Below are 16,977 nucleotides of genomic sequence, written 5' to 3' on the forward strand. Positions count from 1 at the left end.
GGCGTGACATTGACTGGCGATCGTAGAAATGTATTTACAATCGGCGGAACTAAACTGTAAGTGGCAATGACAAAGAATTTAAATATTTTCCTATTAGTATGTTGGCACGTGGGCCGCTATGACTTTAATTGAGTCCTTTGTTGTATGGTGTATTTAAAGTTTGACATTTGTAATGTATTCATCTCAGCTCTCAAACTTTCCAAGTCAGCATGTTAAGTTTTATCTTGCATGTAATTAAGCTGTTTTACCTCTAACTCGGCCCAGAGCTCGGTGCGCCTGTATTTCGGTGGGACGTTCTCATTTTCCCATTGGGTTTTTGGGTTTTCGTATCAGGCGGCGGCACTCTAAACGTTTCAGCCCGAAAGGTGATAACTAGTTGTTTACTACTCTGTGTAACTTTGTCGGACGGCATTAAATACTCGGGCTCCTAGTTCGAGCTGCACACCCACTCTTGTGTATGAGTCGTGAATTCAAATAGGAAGAAAGTTGTGTAGCCGAATCGAGTTTCATGTCGTAAGCTTAAGATAGCTTAGATTGTTTTTTTCATATAACAATTTTCGAAGGGTATCCTTGCTGTCGCTGGATATACACAAAAATCAGCCATGTAATTCATATTTACTTATGCCGCCAACATGTGTTTTTGCCAGTCTGTAAGGTTCCAATCATCCAAAGAATTTTAAACAACCTTGAAATAGTTTAAATGGGAACAATTCCCTGGGTCATATAACTGTACTTCACTGATGAAGATGTTGGCAAGAAAGTTCATATTTAGGCTTCATCATATACTGGATTCCCTAAGTCGTTAGTCATTTTTCGTGGCTGACTGTGGACCTGTTGACTGAATGAGTCATAAATCATCACTTTAAAAAAAGTTAGTCGTTTTGAATGTTGAACTTTTCGCTATTATTAACTCCAATTAAGCTGCAGGCAAAATTTTAAGAAAATATGTTCACGAGGGAAAGCATTCCTCAAACTGGTTGCCCTGTTGGGTTTCTTTGATGCGGTGAGCAAATCGTTTTATTTTTACAAATTTGTCAATTTCTTCTTCTAGTCTCTACATTTCATTTCCTTTTGGACATGGCTTCTAAAAGCTGTAATTAAAAAACCACTAAGCTTTGTTGTAGTATGTTTAAGCTCCACTTCAATGCCGAGGTCAAAACATAACGAAAGTTATTAAAAAAATCAATGAATTGAATGCTTGATTGAATGAATGTTTTGGATATCAATTTTTCTTCAGTTATTCATTTGAGTTTGACGACAGAAGCACATTTATACGCAGCTAGTGGTTCCCATATCTAATCTATGACTATGATTGCCGAATTAGTTGAAACCCGCTTGCAGACCAAAACGGCTCAAAAACTATGCCCTCTGGCACTGCGCTATGCGACATAATATCAGTGGTGCTACCCCCTCCCCTCCCCTCCTCTACACAGTGGAACTTGTTACTTACTGTGTTGTATGGAACACTTCTTTGTCACAGGGATGGGGAAGAGAGGAGTGGAGGGAATTGAGATTGAATTGAAAGGATTTTTCTTCCACCCGGTCTGTTTTAGTTAAAAATTCAAAGACAAAATTAAAAAAATCGACATCTCGTGCTGGCGAGAGATTTTTCCCGGTTTCTGTTCTCGATATCATACTTGGCTAGCTTCAGCTATACTGTCTGAGTCACAGTTGGGAAATTGGGGTTGAAAGCTAAGATTCGCAGAGGAATAACACGTTTTCTGTTATTAGGTAAACTCAATAACTGAATGAGAACAAAAAAAAGAGAATAAAACGCTGAATGAGTGGATGAATGAATGAAGAGATGATTAATTGAAAAAAAGAGCAAATAAATGTGTTAGTAGACGAGTAAAGTAATTGGAAAGATGAAGTTCCGGGCGAGGAAATATATGACGGGTACACAAGTTTAATTGCTCTCTAGGAAGTTAAGCTGAGGGAATCCATCTTTAAGTCCTTTCTGAGACAACACCTTTGCATCAAAGGTTAATCTGAACTATTCGTAATAGAATGAACATCAAATATTTCTAAGAGAAACTACTACTACTAATAATAATTTCCTCCAACTGGAAAAAAAAACCAAGAAAAATTGTTAGAAGGCGATTGAATAAAGATTTTAATTGTCCTCGAGTATACGTTTTGATACTTCTTGTTTATAAAGAAAAAGACAGGTTTAAGGTGTAATTATAAAAAAATGAAATGTGAAATTACAATAACGAATTATTTCATTTTGCTAGAAATATTGAATATGTCCCGCCTTTATGAATGCATTTACCATAAGGATCGTGAGAATGAAACAAAACTCAGTGTAAATATTTTAGTTTTATTGCGTCAAACAAACACTGACCACATGTTTAATTTGACCGAAAGTCAATGTTACCACCAGTAAACATTTTTATCGAGTTTTTTGCCTGGGAACCATTTACTAATTTAAATAAAATGTTCTTAATACTTTTATCAGTAGCCTTGTTGGATTAATTTGTATTTTTTTTGTAACAGATTTTTTGTACGAGATCGGGAATTTTTGGGTAATACTCAATAGTAGGTAACGCATGGTATTTCGTACGTGTTTCAGAGATTTTTCCGGTCAAATGAAATTAAATAGCATAATGTTGAGGAACATGTAAGCAATGCCAAAATTGTTAAAGGAAAGAAGGGAATCATTAAATGAAAGAGAAAAGAGACGAAATGAAAAAGTACCTACGAATTTAGTACATTTTCCGTGTGTTTTTCATTGGCTAAATGTTGTCGCAAAAAATGTTTATAAACATTAAACCCGGAGATCCTGAAAGAAATGGAAGAATAACCGTGCAGCGTAACTGTGAAAAACGTGCAGCGAGGAAGGAAGTTCTGTTGAAATATAGATTTGCCATTATGGTTGATATCATGATATTGGCCCCGGTAGCTTGCACTTACGACATTTTTTTAAAATATTTTTGAGAATGCAACTCTATATGAATGAAACTGAAACCAAAGTTTTATTGAGTAGCTGAGCGGAGAAAAGGTAAACAATTGGATGTAAGGATAAAAAAGCGACATAGGATAATGACACAAAAAGGGACAAATAAACAAACAAAAGGCTGTCGTTGTTATACGAGCAATTTCCTGTGAGCATTATTTACCTTATTACTGTTCCTGCAATAGTGCTTCCGATTAGGTCATAATACAATATTTATCACTGATCCTGACAAATTCAATATTTTTCAGATTAGTTAACGTTTCAAGCAATTCCAAAGCTTTCAGCGAAAAAACTTACAAGTAAAGCATTTTGAAAACGAGTTTTGGCGTGTCAAACACTTATGCATATATAGTACGTTGTTGGTTATACGAATAATTATTTTTTTTAACATTATTTTTTAGGGAGTATCAATTGAAATTAAAGTTTCAGTAACGATGGCTAGGAAATTGTGTATTCATTTATCACAAAAGAAACACGGCGTTTCTTTTATCTTCAGTCAATTTTTATTACAAAAACGCGTCAAGAATTTCGACATACATTAAATTTAAATCTAAAATGTAAGAATGACCTGACATTTTTTGTGTTAAAAAAGCTGTCCAAATTGCGAGGCGTTCAAGGAAACTTATCTTTATAAGTCACGCTTTAACTGAACAATTCGAACTGTTATGGAAACTGTGTGAGGCAATAAAACATTTCCTCTGTATTATGCCCTTGGTACCATTTATGTTAATCTGCAACTTGAGAATCTCTCAAACACAAATAATATATTATGAAATGTTTGCCTCGCATCGGAAGGACATTGATGTATGACAAAAAAAAAATGTGTGGATACAACGCAGCTGTATAGCTCCGGATCAAAAAAATGGAATCATATATTTATTTGATCACATTGATCAGAGTCAGTGATTTGTAACTGCAGGTGAGGCAAAACCTTAAATGATGGAGGACAACTCAACATTCGTGCCACCCTTTATCAATTCTTCGGATGTAGCAGGAAAAAGCTGCTATTACCTGGATCGGTTTCAAATTTTCCATAGCGGTCCACCTACAACACAATACATCGTTAACTGTACGTTAAACACAGTATTGGCAATTTTGGCCATTCTCGGAAATGGAATCGTCCTTCAGGCGCTGCGGAGATCCGCGGCGCTTCGACCAGCATCGAGAGCTCTGGTTTACAGCCTTGCCGCCTCTGATTTCCTTGTTGGATTAACAGTTCAGCCATTTTACGTGATGTACAAAACGGCTGAAATATTGGACATGCATCGGTTCTACTGCGTAACAGGAATTGGATTCCATTTGTCAGCGAACGTTTTCTCTGCCGTTTCATTTCTGACGGTGACAGCTATAGCTACCGATCGCCTTCTGGCTCTTCACCTTGGGTCCAAATATCAGAGAACCATAACACTTCCCAGGGTAATAACAGTCATTGTCACAATGTGGATGCTAACTGGTTTGTGGGTTTTCAACTGGATATGGGATATTAAACTGTACGAAAAGTTTAATATAACTATTGTCACAATATGTTTGGTTTTCTGTACAAGTGCGTATGCCCGACTTGGCTACAGGCTTCGCCAACTAAGAGTTCGCACCGCGTCGCGATGGAAGGACGCCGAATCAACGACTTACCAAGAAGAGAAAAGCAGCTCGGGTGGCTCCAAATCGAAACCGCGATATGGAGCATACAAAAGATCTGTGGTTAACATGTTTTATGTCTATATTTTAATGTTTGTTTGCTATGTTCCATATCTAGCCATGTTCGTCGTCATACAAACGACGCCCATAACCAAAATGAAAGTTGTCGTCTTAAGTTATACGATAACTTTGTTATTCGCTAACTCGGCCCTTAACCCGTTTCTGTACTGCTGGCGGATACAAGAGATTAGATCAGAGGTAGTTTTAATTCTCGCAAAATTTTATTGTAAGAGCAATTGAAAACAAAAGCAAGAAAGTGCTGTTTGAGAAAGATACGTGATGTAGACGGACGATGACAAATTGCCTTTGCAACTATTACACGCTTTGAAATTAGATTCAAGTCTTTACTCAGGGAGAGCGGAAAGGAATAACTTATCTTAATTTTTTTATTTGTTTAGCTGACAATGCCAAACATCTGAAATTTGACTTCAAACGAGTGTGACATCGAATAGAAGCTTTCTTTTCATAAATCAATATTTGCATTGCGAGGAAATCTTTGACGCGCGGACCGATCTGTTAAGTGTATTTAATGTGTTCTAGCTATAGCGTACCCTAAGAATCCGGCCGTGTCGTATAATCTTAAAGAACGGTGAATCACTGTGCTATGCTTTACAGGTTGATCAGAATGGTTAGAATAAATAGTATAAAAACTGTGATACTGCCATACTATTACAGATAATACAACCTTAAAGCGAAATTGTTTACCTTAAGTTAAAAATTTGTTTGGAAACGTCACTGAGGCAAAAGGGGCCCTTGTATCATTGAAACGACTGATTGAATTTCTCCCGAACAGTGAGAAAAAATAAATATCTAAAGCAAAGCCGTTTTAAAGAACAGAAGTGTTCTTATGTAGCCACGTAAATACATTTATATTTAGAGGATACCATGAGGCTCGTTAGCTTATGAAAAATGTATTAATAAAAAAAAGGGGAGATAGGAATAACAAAGTTAACGTAAAGTTTGCTATTTCTTAGTATGACTTTGTCAGTAACAAATGACATCCTATTTAATGTCATTTTAAAGGTTTCCTTTCGTGGACGTAGAGGAGGTAACATTTTAATTATATGCATGTGAATTATGTAGCATCGTTAAATTTAAAACAATGTCTACCTATATAATTATGTAAAATAAGATTGATGGCTAGTGATGTTACTAGGCACGATTTCCATTAATTAGATGGACGTGCTATAGTGTAATGTCGTTAAAATAAGTTTGCGTGCAATAATGTTACCTTATATAAAATATATCAACATTTACGATTGAAATTAGACGGGATAGATTAGATGGTATTGGTGGGTTTTTTTCAACTTGCCGTAATATGAAAATCATGTACAGACGTGTAATAAAGAGGTAAAATGGTTATGGTCATTTGGTAGTCTTGAATTTATTGTTCCTAATTGAAGATAACGACCCGAATTATTATGAATATATTCCCGGATCTATGTCAGCACCGATGCCAAAGAATCTACCACATGTAAAATGAATGCCCATCATTTATAGCAATGGAGAGAGATGTTCTGTTTGACCAAACTATAGACCACTTTCATAAATGGCTGCCCGATTAATATTCTTTTGTTTAAATTTAAATTTGCCCGAGTGGCCTCGCTTGCCACCCAAGCAAATTTATATGTAAATAAAAGAATTTTAATCCGGCAGCCATTTATGAAAGTGGTCTATAGAATTCTTTAATGAAAGGCAGTTCGATCTACAACAGATGTATATTTATTTTGCCTCGCTAGAAAACAAAACAAAAAAATGGCAAACACATAGAAAATAAACATAAAAACAAAAAATCAAAATAAACATAGAAGCAAAAAAATCAAAATTAAAATGTAACAAAGACAAAATGAAATAGCGACCGCCGAGTTGAAATTTGGTTATGTCGAGGAACGATAGCCCGTGCTGTAGTGAAGACAAAACGCGAGGGCAAAGAGAAGATTGAGCCAACGTCGTGGTTGCTGGGAGCATGCCGCGTCGACCAGGGATAATAGGGAGCTTTAGCAACGACGACGGCGACGGGAACGAGAACGGCAGAAAACAATAGGCTTAATGAGCAAAAACAATCGCCCTGCACGTGCGTTTAACATTTTGGTACATTTCTTTGCCGTTCTCGGCAAAACAACAACGTGAAATAACCAAACTTTAGGTTTTCTTGAGAACGTGAGCGCATGACGGTTAATTTTTCTTTCTCTCTCCTCACTTTAGCGCCATTGGTAGTGATATAGTTCCTTAATGGTTCGCCAGCATTTTCCAAGTGAAACACATCGGAATAACCTCGAAAGAGTTACAAAAACGAAGAGTTAGATTTCGACAAGACGTTTTCGTTGCCGTCGCCGTCGTCGTTGCTAAAGCTCCCTAATCACTGGACCTTGATTTTCCCTCTTCTCAGGCGAAAAGGTGCGTTGTAATTAAAGTGTTCTTGTGACAAATTTTTATTACCAAAAGTGACTCAGCTCTCTATCTGTAAAGGTTAAGTCTTATTTCTGTGGAAACTATAGATTCTATATTTTTTCTCTGAGAAGCCTCTTAAACTAAGTCGGGTATTTGCCATTATTACTTTTTATTACGATGACTATTGAGTTCAGTCAATTTCCTCACTCAAGAACCTTTACTTTACCTTTGTTTGCTTAAGAAAGTCTGGCAATAATTCAAGAAAAAATGTAATTTTCTCGTGAAAGCGAAACGTAACTTAACTTAACTTACCTCGAGACCATTTAATTGTTTCTTTGCGATTGGATCGTTTGTTTTCTAGGCCCGTATGATCTTCCTCAATAAATAGGAGGTGAATATCTCTACGAAGGAAGAGGCGGAAAAGTATCACTCAGCATTGTAAAGCAAACCGCAATAATTGTAAATGTCAAACTTTGAGAATATCTGAAGAGTTTTCTGAACTGGTACATCCTGCGTGGTCAAATGAAAAACTGTACGAGGTAGTGATAGTTCCTGTGTCATTACGAAGTCACCTTCTAGAGAATGACTCAGTATTGATTCATGTTAGACCTGTGGTTCTTCCCTTTGATAATCTTGACAAGTAACATTTCGGAGGTTAGTACAAATGTTTAACTAAATATTTTGTTGAAAGAGAAAGACTGAGAAAGACTGCCGTCTTTATATTTTTACGGAAATTTCGACTACTGAACGACTCTTTCGTAAAAATGGAGCACATTTGTCATTTTCCCCATTTCAAATTGCTTAAATCGTAAATTTTCAAGAATTGCACTGCTGCACAACCCAGTCAGTTTTACTACATGGAGGTGGCCTTCATTATGTTCGTTTCATTGCCAGGAACTCACTTTTTAGAAATTAAAGAGATTTCTTACTCCAAAAGGGAAAATTTGAGCTGTGACTCAACAGAAAACGTTGCGTTGATGCTGATAAGTGTCCCAACTATCGTTAGTATGCTCCAATAGTGTAAAAAGATCCAAGTTCTCATTAAGCTGCTTTTTTTGTAAATTCCAGACTTACATGATGTGGTATTACACAGAGTCAAAAGCTGCCAAGATCGGCCTGGCCACAATGTTCTCAATGCTCACTGCCATCGACATCATCGGCAACGTGATTGTTTGTGTGCTGATTGTTAAATTTAAGGACATGAGGTGAGTCAGACGCCACTGGTAATGGTGCTTGTCTAAAATCATCTACGCTCACCGCATAAAGGATTTAAAGTTAGGCTGAAATGAAAGTGATTTGAAATTTCATGCTTATCCAGATTTTAGTTGGCGGGAAGACAGGAACAAAGGTGACTCCTTTCAAGCCTTTTTCTCGTTATTATTCAGTGTGTCTTTTACATTAATTCTTGTCGATTTTATGGCTTTTTATCATAGTACGAGAGAGTACTTATACGTACTAACTGATAAACCGTACTGGATCTTTGCAAAAAGAAGTCTGTGGTTAAATGGGCTTACGTTGCATCTTAACACCCAGAAATCAAAAGTTCATCAACTTTGATTTAATTTTTTCAGAATCCCAATGAATTATCTAATCATGAACCTGGCAGTAGCAGACATTTTGGTTGCTCTTTTCATCGTTCCTCGGTTTGTGCTCTTTGATACATACACGCTACCTGATGGAATGACTGGTACAGTTATTTGTCAGCTGCTGATAGGTGGCAATTTGTCTTGGATCGGGGCAGTTGCTTCTGCATTTACATTGGCTGTTGTAGCTTTGGAAAGATATTATGCAATCATGAACCCGCAAGGCACACAGTTGACCGCTGCAAAGGTGGAGGTATGAAAAAGGCAAAATCGAAAACAGTAATGCCGAAAAATAAATAAATACTTAAAAAAAAAAAGAAAAACAGCCAAAAAATACGAAGAAAATCTTATCTTGAAAAGATACACTACAGGGGTGCGAGGGTGACGTTAACTTTTCCGACTTTAAACAGTTGAATAAACAATGGGAAAATGACGGGCTTGCTGTCTTCTCGCGAGCTTCTTAGAGTGGAACGCCCTCGTGCAGCCTTCGTTTGCCGAGAAGCTAATCATAGATAACCGAGAAGTTAACTATCAATAACCGAGAAGCTAAACATAAATGGCGATTTTATCCCTTGAGTGACGCAGTAGAAATTAATGAGGTTGCAGAATTATCTATCCCTGTTATTGAACTGTGCTTCGTAGACTACAAATAACGCGCGAATCGTGTACAAATATCACGCGGTATTTTTACTCCAGAGAACCGGTTAGAAATTTGCCCGCACTGAAATAACAATATTGTGTGTTTTGTAATAAATCTCCTATTAAACGTTTTACTGTGTAGTATCGCTGAGTAAACATACACAACTCGTAAAAATACTCAGCGATACTACACAGCAAAACGTTTAATAAGACATATCTACTAATCGGCGGAATGCAGCTTTTCCAAGGCTCGCGAAGATCAGAGATAACAAGAGCCAGTTGACGTGTCGTCTCTCCTTTCACAGCATGTTTCATAATTTGGCTTTCTTCCTTCTAATGTTTCCCAATTCATATTGGTCAAGTTTCTTGCTCCAACGTTCACGACTTCCTTGCAGATCATTGTCCCAGTAATTTGGCTGTTTGCAATCCTGTTCAATTTACCTCTGCTGTTGACCGACCACTACAGCATAAAGCATAAGATATGTATGGATAATTGGCCAGAGGAATGGATGGCAAAGTCTAGCAGCATGATATGGCTTCTGGTGACCGGTTATCTTCCCATTTTCCTGATGATCGGACTCTCTGCAAGAGTCGTGTATCAGCTTTGGTTTCTGGATGAGGACGATGGCGACAGCACTCGACAGGCAAGCACTTGGTTCTTTAAATGTTTTCTGTTTCCGTAGACTAACTAAAAAAATGAACGAAAGCCGATGCAATTGTTTTTTATTCATTGACAAACCAGCCCTGTTGAGAGAGCATCAGCGAACTTTTCCTGTGTTGTTATTGCTGGAGTTAAATTAGAAGAATCAGCGTCTTTGTTATGTCTTTCTCCTGAATAGAAACGACAGAAGGTTTATCTGGTATAAATACTTCGTCCATTACAGACACGATGTAACTAAAAAATGTTAGTCTCTCTTTCTTAAGAATGAGGGTTGTCAGGGAAACATAAGCTTAGAATCGGCAAGCTTAGATGGGGATATCATTAGATCGAGAACAGCAAATGTTATCGATGTTACCAATTTCTTTTACACCCATATCGCCAATTTCATATTTACAGGGAGTGTTGAGGATTCGAAGAAGAATCACCAAAATGGTCTTCACAGTTAGCGTGGTCTTTGCCGTTTGCAGAACTCCCGCCCAAACAATGTACGTCATCAGCTACTTCAGTCACACCCCGTATCACAGCGATTTACTGCATATCATATCCGTTGCCGTGGTAACTGCTAACTCCGCCATTAACCCACTCATATATGTTATCGCTAATCATCGCTTCAGACAGCATATCAAGGAACTGATATGCTGCCCTGGTTTGTGCAGAGCGAAGGTGGATGCCTTTATACCGGGACAGGATAACACCCAAGACGCCACTTACACCACGGAGGTAGTGCAGTTGCAACAAACATTGCAGCAAGAGGCTTCGTGATGTGATTTATCGAGATAATGAGCTTGCAAAATCACTGCCACGATAATTGTCGTCTTGTAATAAATTTTGCGAGAATGTTAAAGTGTTGAAATTTTGAAGGTTTGTAGCTTTAGGAAATCATCAGAGAGGTTAATCGTGATAAGTACGGAACTGGCAAAATTTCATAGAACTTGTCAATATTTTCTCACAACCTGTGTTTCTATCCCCAGTTATTTTGTCCACTTTCTTCTCGTTTGATTTAAGAATTATAGAAAAAGTGATTGAAATAAGAATTCATCGTTGCCGTTTTTTTGTGGTGATACTTTGGAGCACTCACTATATAGGTGAATTCAAAACGAAAGGTACGAGTCAGAAAGATTAGAGTTACATTAAGTTTTCGAAGGAGTAACGAGAAATCCCCCCTTTTTTTTACTCCCTTTTTTCTTGCCATAAACTGTTTTTGTTAGTGTATTAATTAGTACATCTTAAGATAACGTTTATTGTATAGCTATACTGTGTCACCAATTAGCACCTTGCTAGTCAGGAGCTAGATCCCTAACAGACACATAAATAAAGTTTCATCATCATCATCATCATTTAGAGAGATGAGATTCCCTACGTGGGTGACGTAGGTTACCATGAGAGATACTGAATATGACGTCCGTTGAAAGAGCCCATTTTCTTTCTGGGTGCTTTCCACCGTTTGGTAAAGGCTCTTTCAGCGTGGAAGAGGACAGCTCTTTCTATTAGTTTAGGGTTACTCTCCAGGTAAAGTAGGGCTATCTTTGGGCAACTAACAAGACAAATCGTCCAGCCAGGTTCAAAAAGCTCAGGTATTTATTTGATACATTTGCCATATCATCGAATGTAAAGGGCGGTTGTTTAAATTCATACAATTCAAGATGTTTTAAATATTATGATCCACTTCTAAAGATGTTCTATCGAGGTGTACAATGGGGTAGACTTATTCGCGAATATAGGTCTAATACTTAAGTGCTAGGCGAGATATTTCACTCTATCCAGTTTAACGATGCCGAAATTAATACGCGCAATGGCTTGGAAATATTTGAATTGATTGATCCACTTTTCTTATTTTTTAGTTAACGATAGTTTATGTCGTCATGGCTTGCATGAGATTTGCGTTTTAGTAGTGATGACGTTAAGGCTATGGGACATTATACCGTCCCATGGAAATTGCCTTTTTTTGCCAGTTTCTTATTCTTCACCGTAAATGTTGATATTCAGTTCATTTTACCTACAAGTTAGCAATAGTCATTGCGGAGTTTATGTCACTGCACAACATTGAATCACTCGTCATAAAGGTACAAAACTGTGTTAGGCGTCCAGTTGTTCCCTTTTCGGATTTATTTTTTAGGGAGAATCATCATGCATTTTATTTTATGTTCTTTGTTTTGTTACTTATTAATATGTTTTTTTTTTTATTTTTGAAATCACCATTGTGGGATAGGCTCGATCACTTTTGCATGAAAGCAAGACTTAGTATCTCCAAAGGTTACTCGGATGAATTAAGCTTTACGTAGCGCTGGTTGATTTAGCGACCTACAATTGCGTTCAAGAAGTTAATCGCACAAAGCTGGAAATCTCAATGAACGCGGCGTATTGTTTCCATCTGTTAATTCTTTGCAGCTGATATGTTCCTCACTTGGATGAACTTTGTTCCCTTGGAAAACACTATGGCGCAACATGGCCTTAATCTTCTGGTTGAATCTTCGGTTGGTCAGAGCGTACACAAACGGGTTGAGAGCAGAATTGAACAGGATCATTATCGCGCCGATAGCAAAAGTGACGTCACTGTAAGGTGAACTGACATGATGCAGGAAAAAAATGGTCGAGTCCGTGATCCAACAGATTCCAAAACTGGCACTGACAATTGTCACCGTCAAAGTGACCCGCCTTCGTACTTTCATGACACCCTTTACAAAGAAAGTTTAACTGAAAAATAACTCAATACTTCTTAGAGTTGCGAACAGCAATGCTGAGTGGAAGCAAAGAAACAAAACAGAAAAACAAAGCCAGCAGATAAACAAACCACATCACGATACATAGCCCATCGTCAATTTTTAAGAAGCTTTAATCGCTTGGTGTCGAGATTAGACAAACACACCTAATGACAGTTAGGTGATTCAAAATGGATCCATTTTTTAGTAACAGTACAGTTCTTTTATATACTCCTTATTAACCTCATTTCGTCGGTCCGTTCTTTTAATCAAAGCGAGCTTTTTCCGCTCGCATATACAGTTGCATAGTACAGACTGATTAGACGAGGATACATCATATTTCTGGGTTCGGATGGAGGGAGAAGATTTCAATTAAAAAAAAAAAAAACTTTAAATTTGGCAGGCTCTACAGTGAAATAAGGCGCGCTAAATTCAGTGATCAGTCATGACCCGAGAATCTACTGAGAGATTTAATCGAGTGGGGAAATTTACCAACGCTGTTAAATTCAAAGAGTCACACAATCAGCTCTTACCTGTTGTTGAAGAGAGAGCTGAGTGTGGTCATTTCTTTTTAACCACAAAGCGTGCACCACTCTTGAATATAAACCGGTCATCAATGCCAAAGGAAGTGCGGCCAAGATTAAGAACAAAGTTATGCTATATGCTATACCCATCCACTTTGAAGGCCAGTATTCTTCGCAGTCGCGCGCAGTCTTATTTAAGTCAACACTAAGAAACGTTGGTAGAATCATTATCACTGCAAAGATCCAACAGCTTGGAATAATTACCTATATAGGAAAGAAACGCACCAAAACTGATAAAAGCAACAAAAATGAAGGAATAATGGTGTCATGCTTAATTTAAGAATCGAGCCACATCATCTCCAAGCCCTTTCCCTCAATCCACTCTTTCCTCGCCCCCTTCTTCATCAGAGGTCTTCATCATTTTGTCTATGTTTACATTTTTGCCTGGGTGCAGGTGAAACAGATTAAAATGACGTGGCTGCGATATTCTTTCAAAAACGTTATTAGCATATGAGGGAACGCTGACTTCATCATAACTTTCAGGGCTTGTCTGGTGATCTATAATCTCAACTTTCCCATAGAAAATTGTGTTAATTTCTAATGTTTTTAAGTATATTTATTTATATTCTCTGTCAAAACAGAGAAAACACTACCTCGGTAAAAGAATTATTCCTAGACCCAAAAAGTTAGGCAGCAATGCTACCAATAAGTTTAATTCTTTGGAAGTTCTCCATCAACGTTCATCATATTCACCATTTTCTTCACTATTTTTTGTCTAATGAGAGGAATTCTTCCACCAATTTTTATAGCTAAATTCTAGACTATATATGCGCATGCAAATCTTGGAAAACACCTGCGCTCAAAAACAAATTTACCTTCAGTTTGTGATAACTAAGTTTCCATCTGTTGCCAAAAGGATGCAATACTGCATGATAGCGTTCAACGGATATCACCATCAAGGTAAAGACCGATGAAGCAGCTCCAACCCATGAGAAGTTTCCGCCAGTTAGTAGGCGGCAAAGAACTGAACCGGTAGCTCCGTCAGGATGGGTAAATGTGCGGCTCAGGATGAAGTCGGGTATGATGAAGATTGCAATAACGATGTCTGAGATAGCCAGGTTTACGAGTAGAAAGTTTATAGGATTTCTGCGAAATCATAAAAAACATCGTTTATTATCAACGTAGCTCCGTTTTCTGCCTTTAAAAGCACACACAACCCACAATTCCTCTATTCGATCCGACGAAAGGGCTAACGCTCGAAACGTCAGCTCTTGTAATCGTAACGGTGGCCAATTTATCATTTCAACTTTGTTGACTATCCAAATTATTTCGTTACCCCCACCGACGCAGCCCCAAACAGTTTCTTTAGAAACTATCAGCCGTTATTATCAAAGGTTTATTTAAGGGGTTATTATAACTTTGTTTTCTATTGATATTAAAGAAAGTTTTAATCTAAATTTGCAAATCAATATGTCAATTAATTTCTTTTCTTTCTCCCTTGATGAAGGTTTATTACATGCAATGAAGAAACTATAAATTAATTTTCAAACGAATATGAAGCATTCTACTGATGAGAACAAAATGAAATGTAAAAAATCCGACAGAGAATCATATTTGAAAATTATGGTTGAAAACTGTAACAAAAACATTTAAAAGAATGCATGAAATATGCTCAAGTTAAACTGTCAGGTGCTTCAACTGACTGCTTAATGCTAGTATACCCTTCTTGTGCGAAATTTTCTGTTTACGTGAAGGAATTGTGAAAAACTCAAGACTTTTAAAAGAACAAATTATGGCTGAATATTAATAAAAGAAAAACGCACAATGAATGTCATGAAATGTAGCGCTCCATTGCAGAAACCGAACAATCCCAGATTTTATATTTTATCAGGCTCGGTGTTCGTGTCATTCAACACGCTTCACAAAGAATTCAGCTCCGCGGTATGTTTTTTCATTAGTGAAGAATCAGTTTGAACAATGAGAAAACCGCTCGCTAATTACTTACCTCATATCCCGATGTTTCATAATTATTGTGCACACCAAAACGTTTCCTAACACGACGATAATGACAAGGGCAGAGAGAACTGCGATACAGGCAAAAGCAGCTGTTTCTGAGGTTGAACGCATGGACATCTCTAAAGAGTTTGACGATCCTTCCAATACAAAGTACACAAAAAGTGGTATTTACATTAAATGGTATTTTCAATTTATAGGCTTAAATGTTTCATGCTTGACTGAGCGACTGTAAAATTAATTTTGCGCCACATTTGAGTGTCATGATAACCTCCGCTTTAGAAATTACCGATGAAAGCCTTTTAGTTCGAAACTGTGGCGAAACAGAAGATTCTTTACACCTTACCAGTCTCAACCTCCTTTTTGTGTAAATCCCGCACAATAGATGCCTCAGAACTTTTAGGATTCCTCTTTAGTTTACATAATACGATCATTCGTCATGGCATGCTTCCATATGCAAAAAGTATTTCGACCGTATGCCGAGCATACATCATCTTTGAACTAGAACCATAATACAATATAATTAATTAATGTCAAAGAAGGAAAACAGATTGGGCTATTAAGATTATTATGTGATCCTTTCACCGCCATTAGTGTCAACTAGTAGTTGAACTTTGAGGTGGTTACTTGATTAACTGCTTTTTTGTATGCGTGCGTTCATCCAACTTCCTTTTATGGATTATAAAAAAAAGTTGGGTGGGCGGCCTAGTCAAAATTTATTTAGAATTCGACAAAGTTATTAATGCTTATTCGGTCGGCTGCTTTGTTCAACTTTTTTTGGATCATATTGGAGGTTGTTATTCATATTGGTGGAAACACCATTAATAAATGAAGTGTTAATAATAAATGTTAATAATAAATAAGTGTTAATAATAAATAAGTGTTAATAATAAATAAGTGTTAATAATAAATGAAGTGTTATCGCGCGTCACACGACGCAGCGACTTCCACTGCGGATGGTGATATTTTGTTTATACCCTGCTGGTCTTTCCCGGGCGAAGAAGATGACCGGATACGCATTACCATAGGAAGCAATATGCAGCTTTACTAAATTATTATTTTTTGTCTGTATTTGAAGTTTTAAAGTAATTCGCGTTACAGGTGTGTTTTGAATTTTTAATGACCATTGTTTGAGGTAAATAGTACTAGTCATATAGAGAGAATTTAAGAGCAGATGTGGTGTTCTTATTTGATTAACCACAACTTAGCGCTAAAATGTCACGAGGCTGTTCGAATGCCTCAAACAGTAGAAAACTTTGGGATTTGATGCACTGCAATATTTTGCAATGTTATTTTATTATGTCACATAACGGTTACAGTATTGAGAGGCTAGTGGGAAATAAGAATTGTAACTCTCGTATTAACTTTGCAAAAATTTCTCACCCTCTGCCGATGAGAAAGTTGATTATCATCAACTTGTGTGAACCACAGCGAGTACATGACTCTAGAGTAAAATCCAGTCATCAGTGTTAAGAGAAGAACTGTAAAAGCCCTCAACCAAACCATGCTATTGGCTGTACCCATCCACTCCTGAAGCCAGTCTTCCTCGCAGTCGCCTATAGTGTTTGTGAAGTTTATGGCCAGGAAAAGTGGTATATTGAAGGAAAAAGCAAGAATCCAACAGACAGGAATAATCACCTAGCACAGTAAAGAATTAAAAAACAAGGGTTTTAGCCAGTTGGTGACGGCTAATCGATGAAAATCGATATACGAGGTTGTTTACTATAATTATTCGAAATTCTTGAAAACTGTTCTCAGCCCATTTTCAAGTTCTTGGACTGAAGTCAAAACGTAAGTAAATCGGGATACCTTGTAG

General features: G+C 37.3%; 3 protein-coding genes across 5 annotated transcripts; 2 read left to right on the top strand and 1 right to left on the bottom strand.

Annotated features, from left to right (window-relative positions):
- The first annotated feature begins 3,616 nt into the window (after window positions 1–3,616).
- Window positions 3,617–6,019, top strand: LOC111324779 (adenosine receptor A3). The gene has a single exon (XM_022928413.2). It carries the CDS (start codon window positions 3,893–3,895, stop codon window positions 4,889–4,891), a length of 999 nt encoding a protein of 332 aa, XP_022784148.1. The 5' UTR covers window positions 3,617–3,892; the 3' UTR covers window positions 4,892–6,019.
- Window positions 6,020–6,299: 280 nt separating this feature from the next.
- LOC111324804 (galanin receptor 2a) lies at window positions 6,300–11,262 on the top strand. 3 transcript variants are annotated; one of them, XM_022928453.2, is made up of 6 exons: window positions 6,300–7,048; window positions 7,404–7,696; window positions 8,111–8,247; window positions 8,614–8,878; window positions 9,660–9,908; window positions 10,322–11,262. In XM_022928453.2, the coding sequence occupies exons 2-6, from the start codon at window positions 7,643–7,645 to the stop codon at window positions 10,685–10,687; spliced, it is 1,071 nt and encodes a 356-aa protein (XP_022784188.1). In that variant the 5' UTR covers window positions 6,300–7,048; window positions 7,404–7,642; the 3' UTR covers window positions 10,688–11,262. The 3 variants fall into 3 exon arrangements, with proteins under 3 accessions (XP_022784188.1, XP_088592586.1, XP_088592585.1); XM_088736460.1 differs by lacking the exon at window positions 7,404–7,696 and having other exon boundaries at window positions 6,301–7,048; XM_088736459.1 differs by lacking the exon at window positions 6,300–7,048 and having other exon boundaries at window positions 7,068–7,696.
- A 239-nt stretch (window positions 11,263–11,501) lies between these two features.
- LOC111324809 (QRFP-like peptide receptor) lies at window positions 11,502–15,776 on the bottom strand. The gene is made up of 5 exons (XM_022928458.2): window positions 15,508–15,776; window positions 15,154–15,301; window positions 14,024–14,294; window positions 13,158–13,412; window positions 11,502–12,600 (listed from the first exon to the last, which is right to left on the bottom strand). Exons 1-5 carry the CDS (start codon window positions 15,593–15,595, stop codon window positions 12,247–12,249), a joined length of 1,116 nt encoding a protein of 371 aa, XP_022784193.2. The 5' UTR covers window positions 15,596–15,776; the 3' UTR covers window positions 11,502–12,246.
- Between the last annotated feature and the right edge of the window lie 1,201 nt (window positions 15,777–16,977).

Source organism: Stylophora pistillata, chromosome 10, assembly GCF_964205215.1.
Source record: "Stylophora pistillata chromosome 10, jaStyPist1.2, whole genome shotgun sequence".
Lineage (NCBI taxonomy): Eukaryota > Metazoa > Cnidaria > Anthozoa > Scleractinia > Pocilloporidae > Stylophora > Stylophora pistillata.

Excerpts from the sequence above, each read along its gene's own strand:
- LOC111324779 (XM_022928413.2), top strand. The coding sequence starts at position 3,893 with ATGATGGAGGACAACTCAACATTCGTGCCACCCTTTATCAATTCTTCG.
- LOC111324804 (XM_022928453.2), top strand. The coding sequence starts at position 7,643 with ATGTTAGACCTGTGGTTCTTCCCTTTGATAATCTTGACAAGTAACATT. Across the intron at positions 8,248-8,613 it reads GTTAAATTTAAGGACATGAG|AATCCCAATGAATTATCTAA; the intron begins GTGAGTCAGACG and ends TAATTTTTTCAG. Across the intron at positions 9,909-10,321 it reads ATGGCGACAGCACTCGACAG|GGAGTGTTGAGGATTCGAAG; the intron begins GCAAGCACTTGG and ends TCATATTTACAG.
- LOC111324809 (XM_022928458.2), bottom strand. The coding sequence starts at position 15,595 with ATGATCGTATTATGTAAACTAAAGAGGAATCCTAAAAGTTCTGAGGCA. Across the intron at positions 15,302-15,507 it reads CAAAAAGGAGGTTGAGACTG|GATCGTCAAACTCTTTAGAG; the intron begins GTAAGGTGTAAA and ends TTGTATTGGAAG. Across the intron at positions 13,413-14,023 it reads TTAGTTATCACAAACTGAAG|GTAATTATTCCAAGCTGTTG; the intron begins GTAAATTTGTTT and ends TTTCCTATATAG.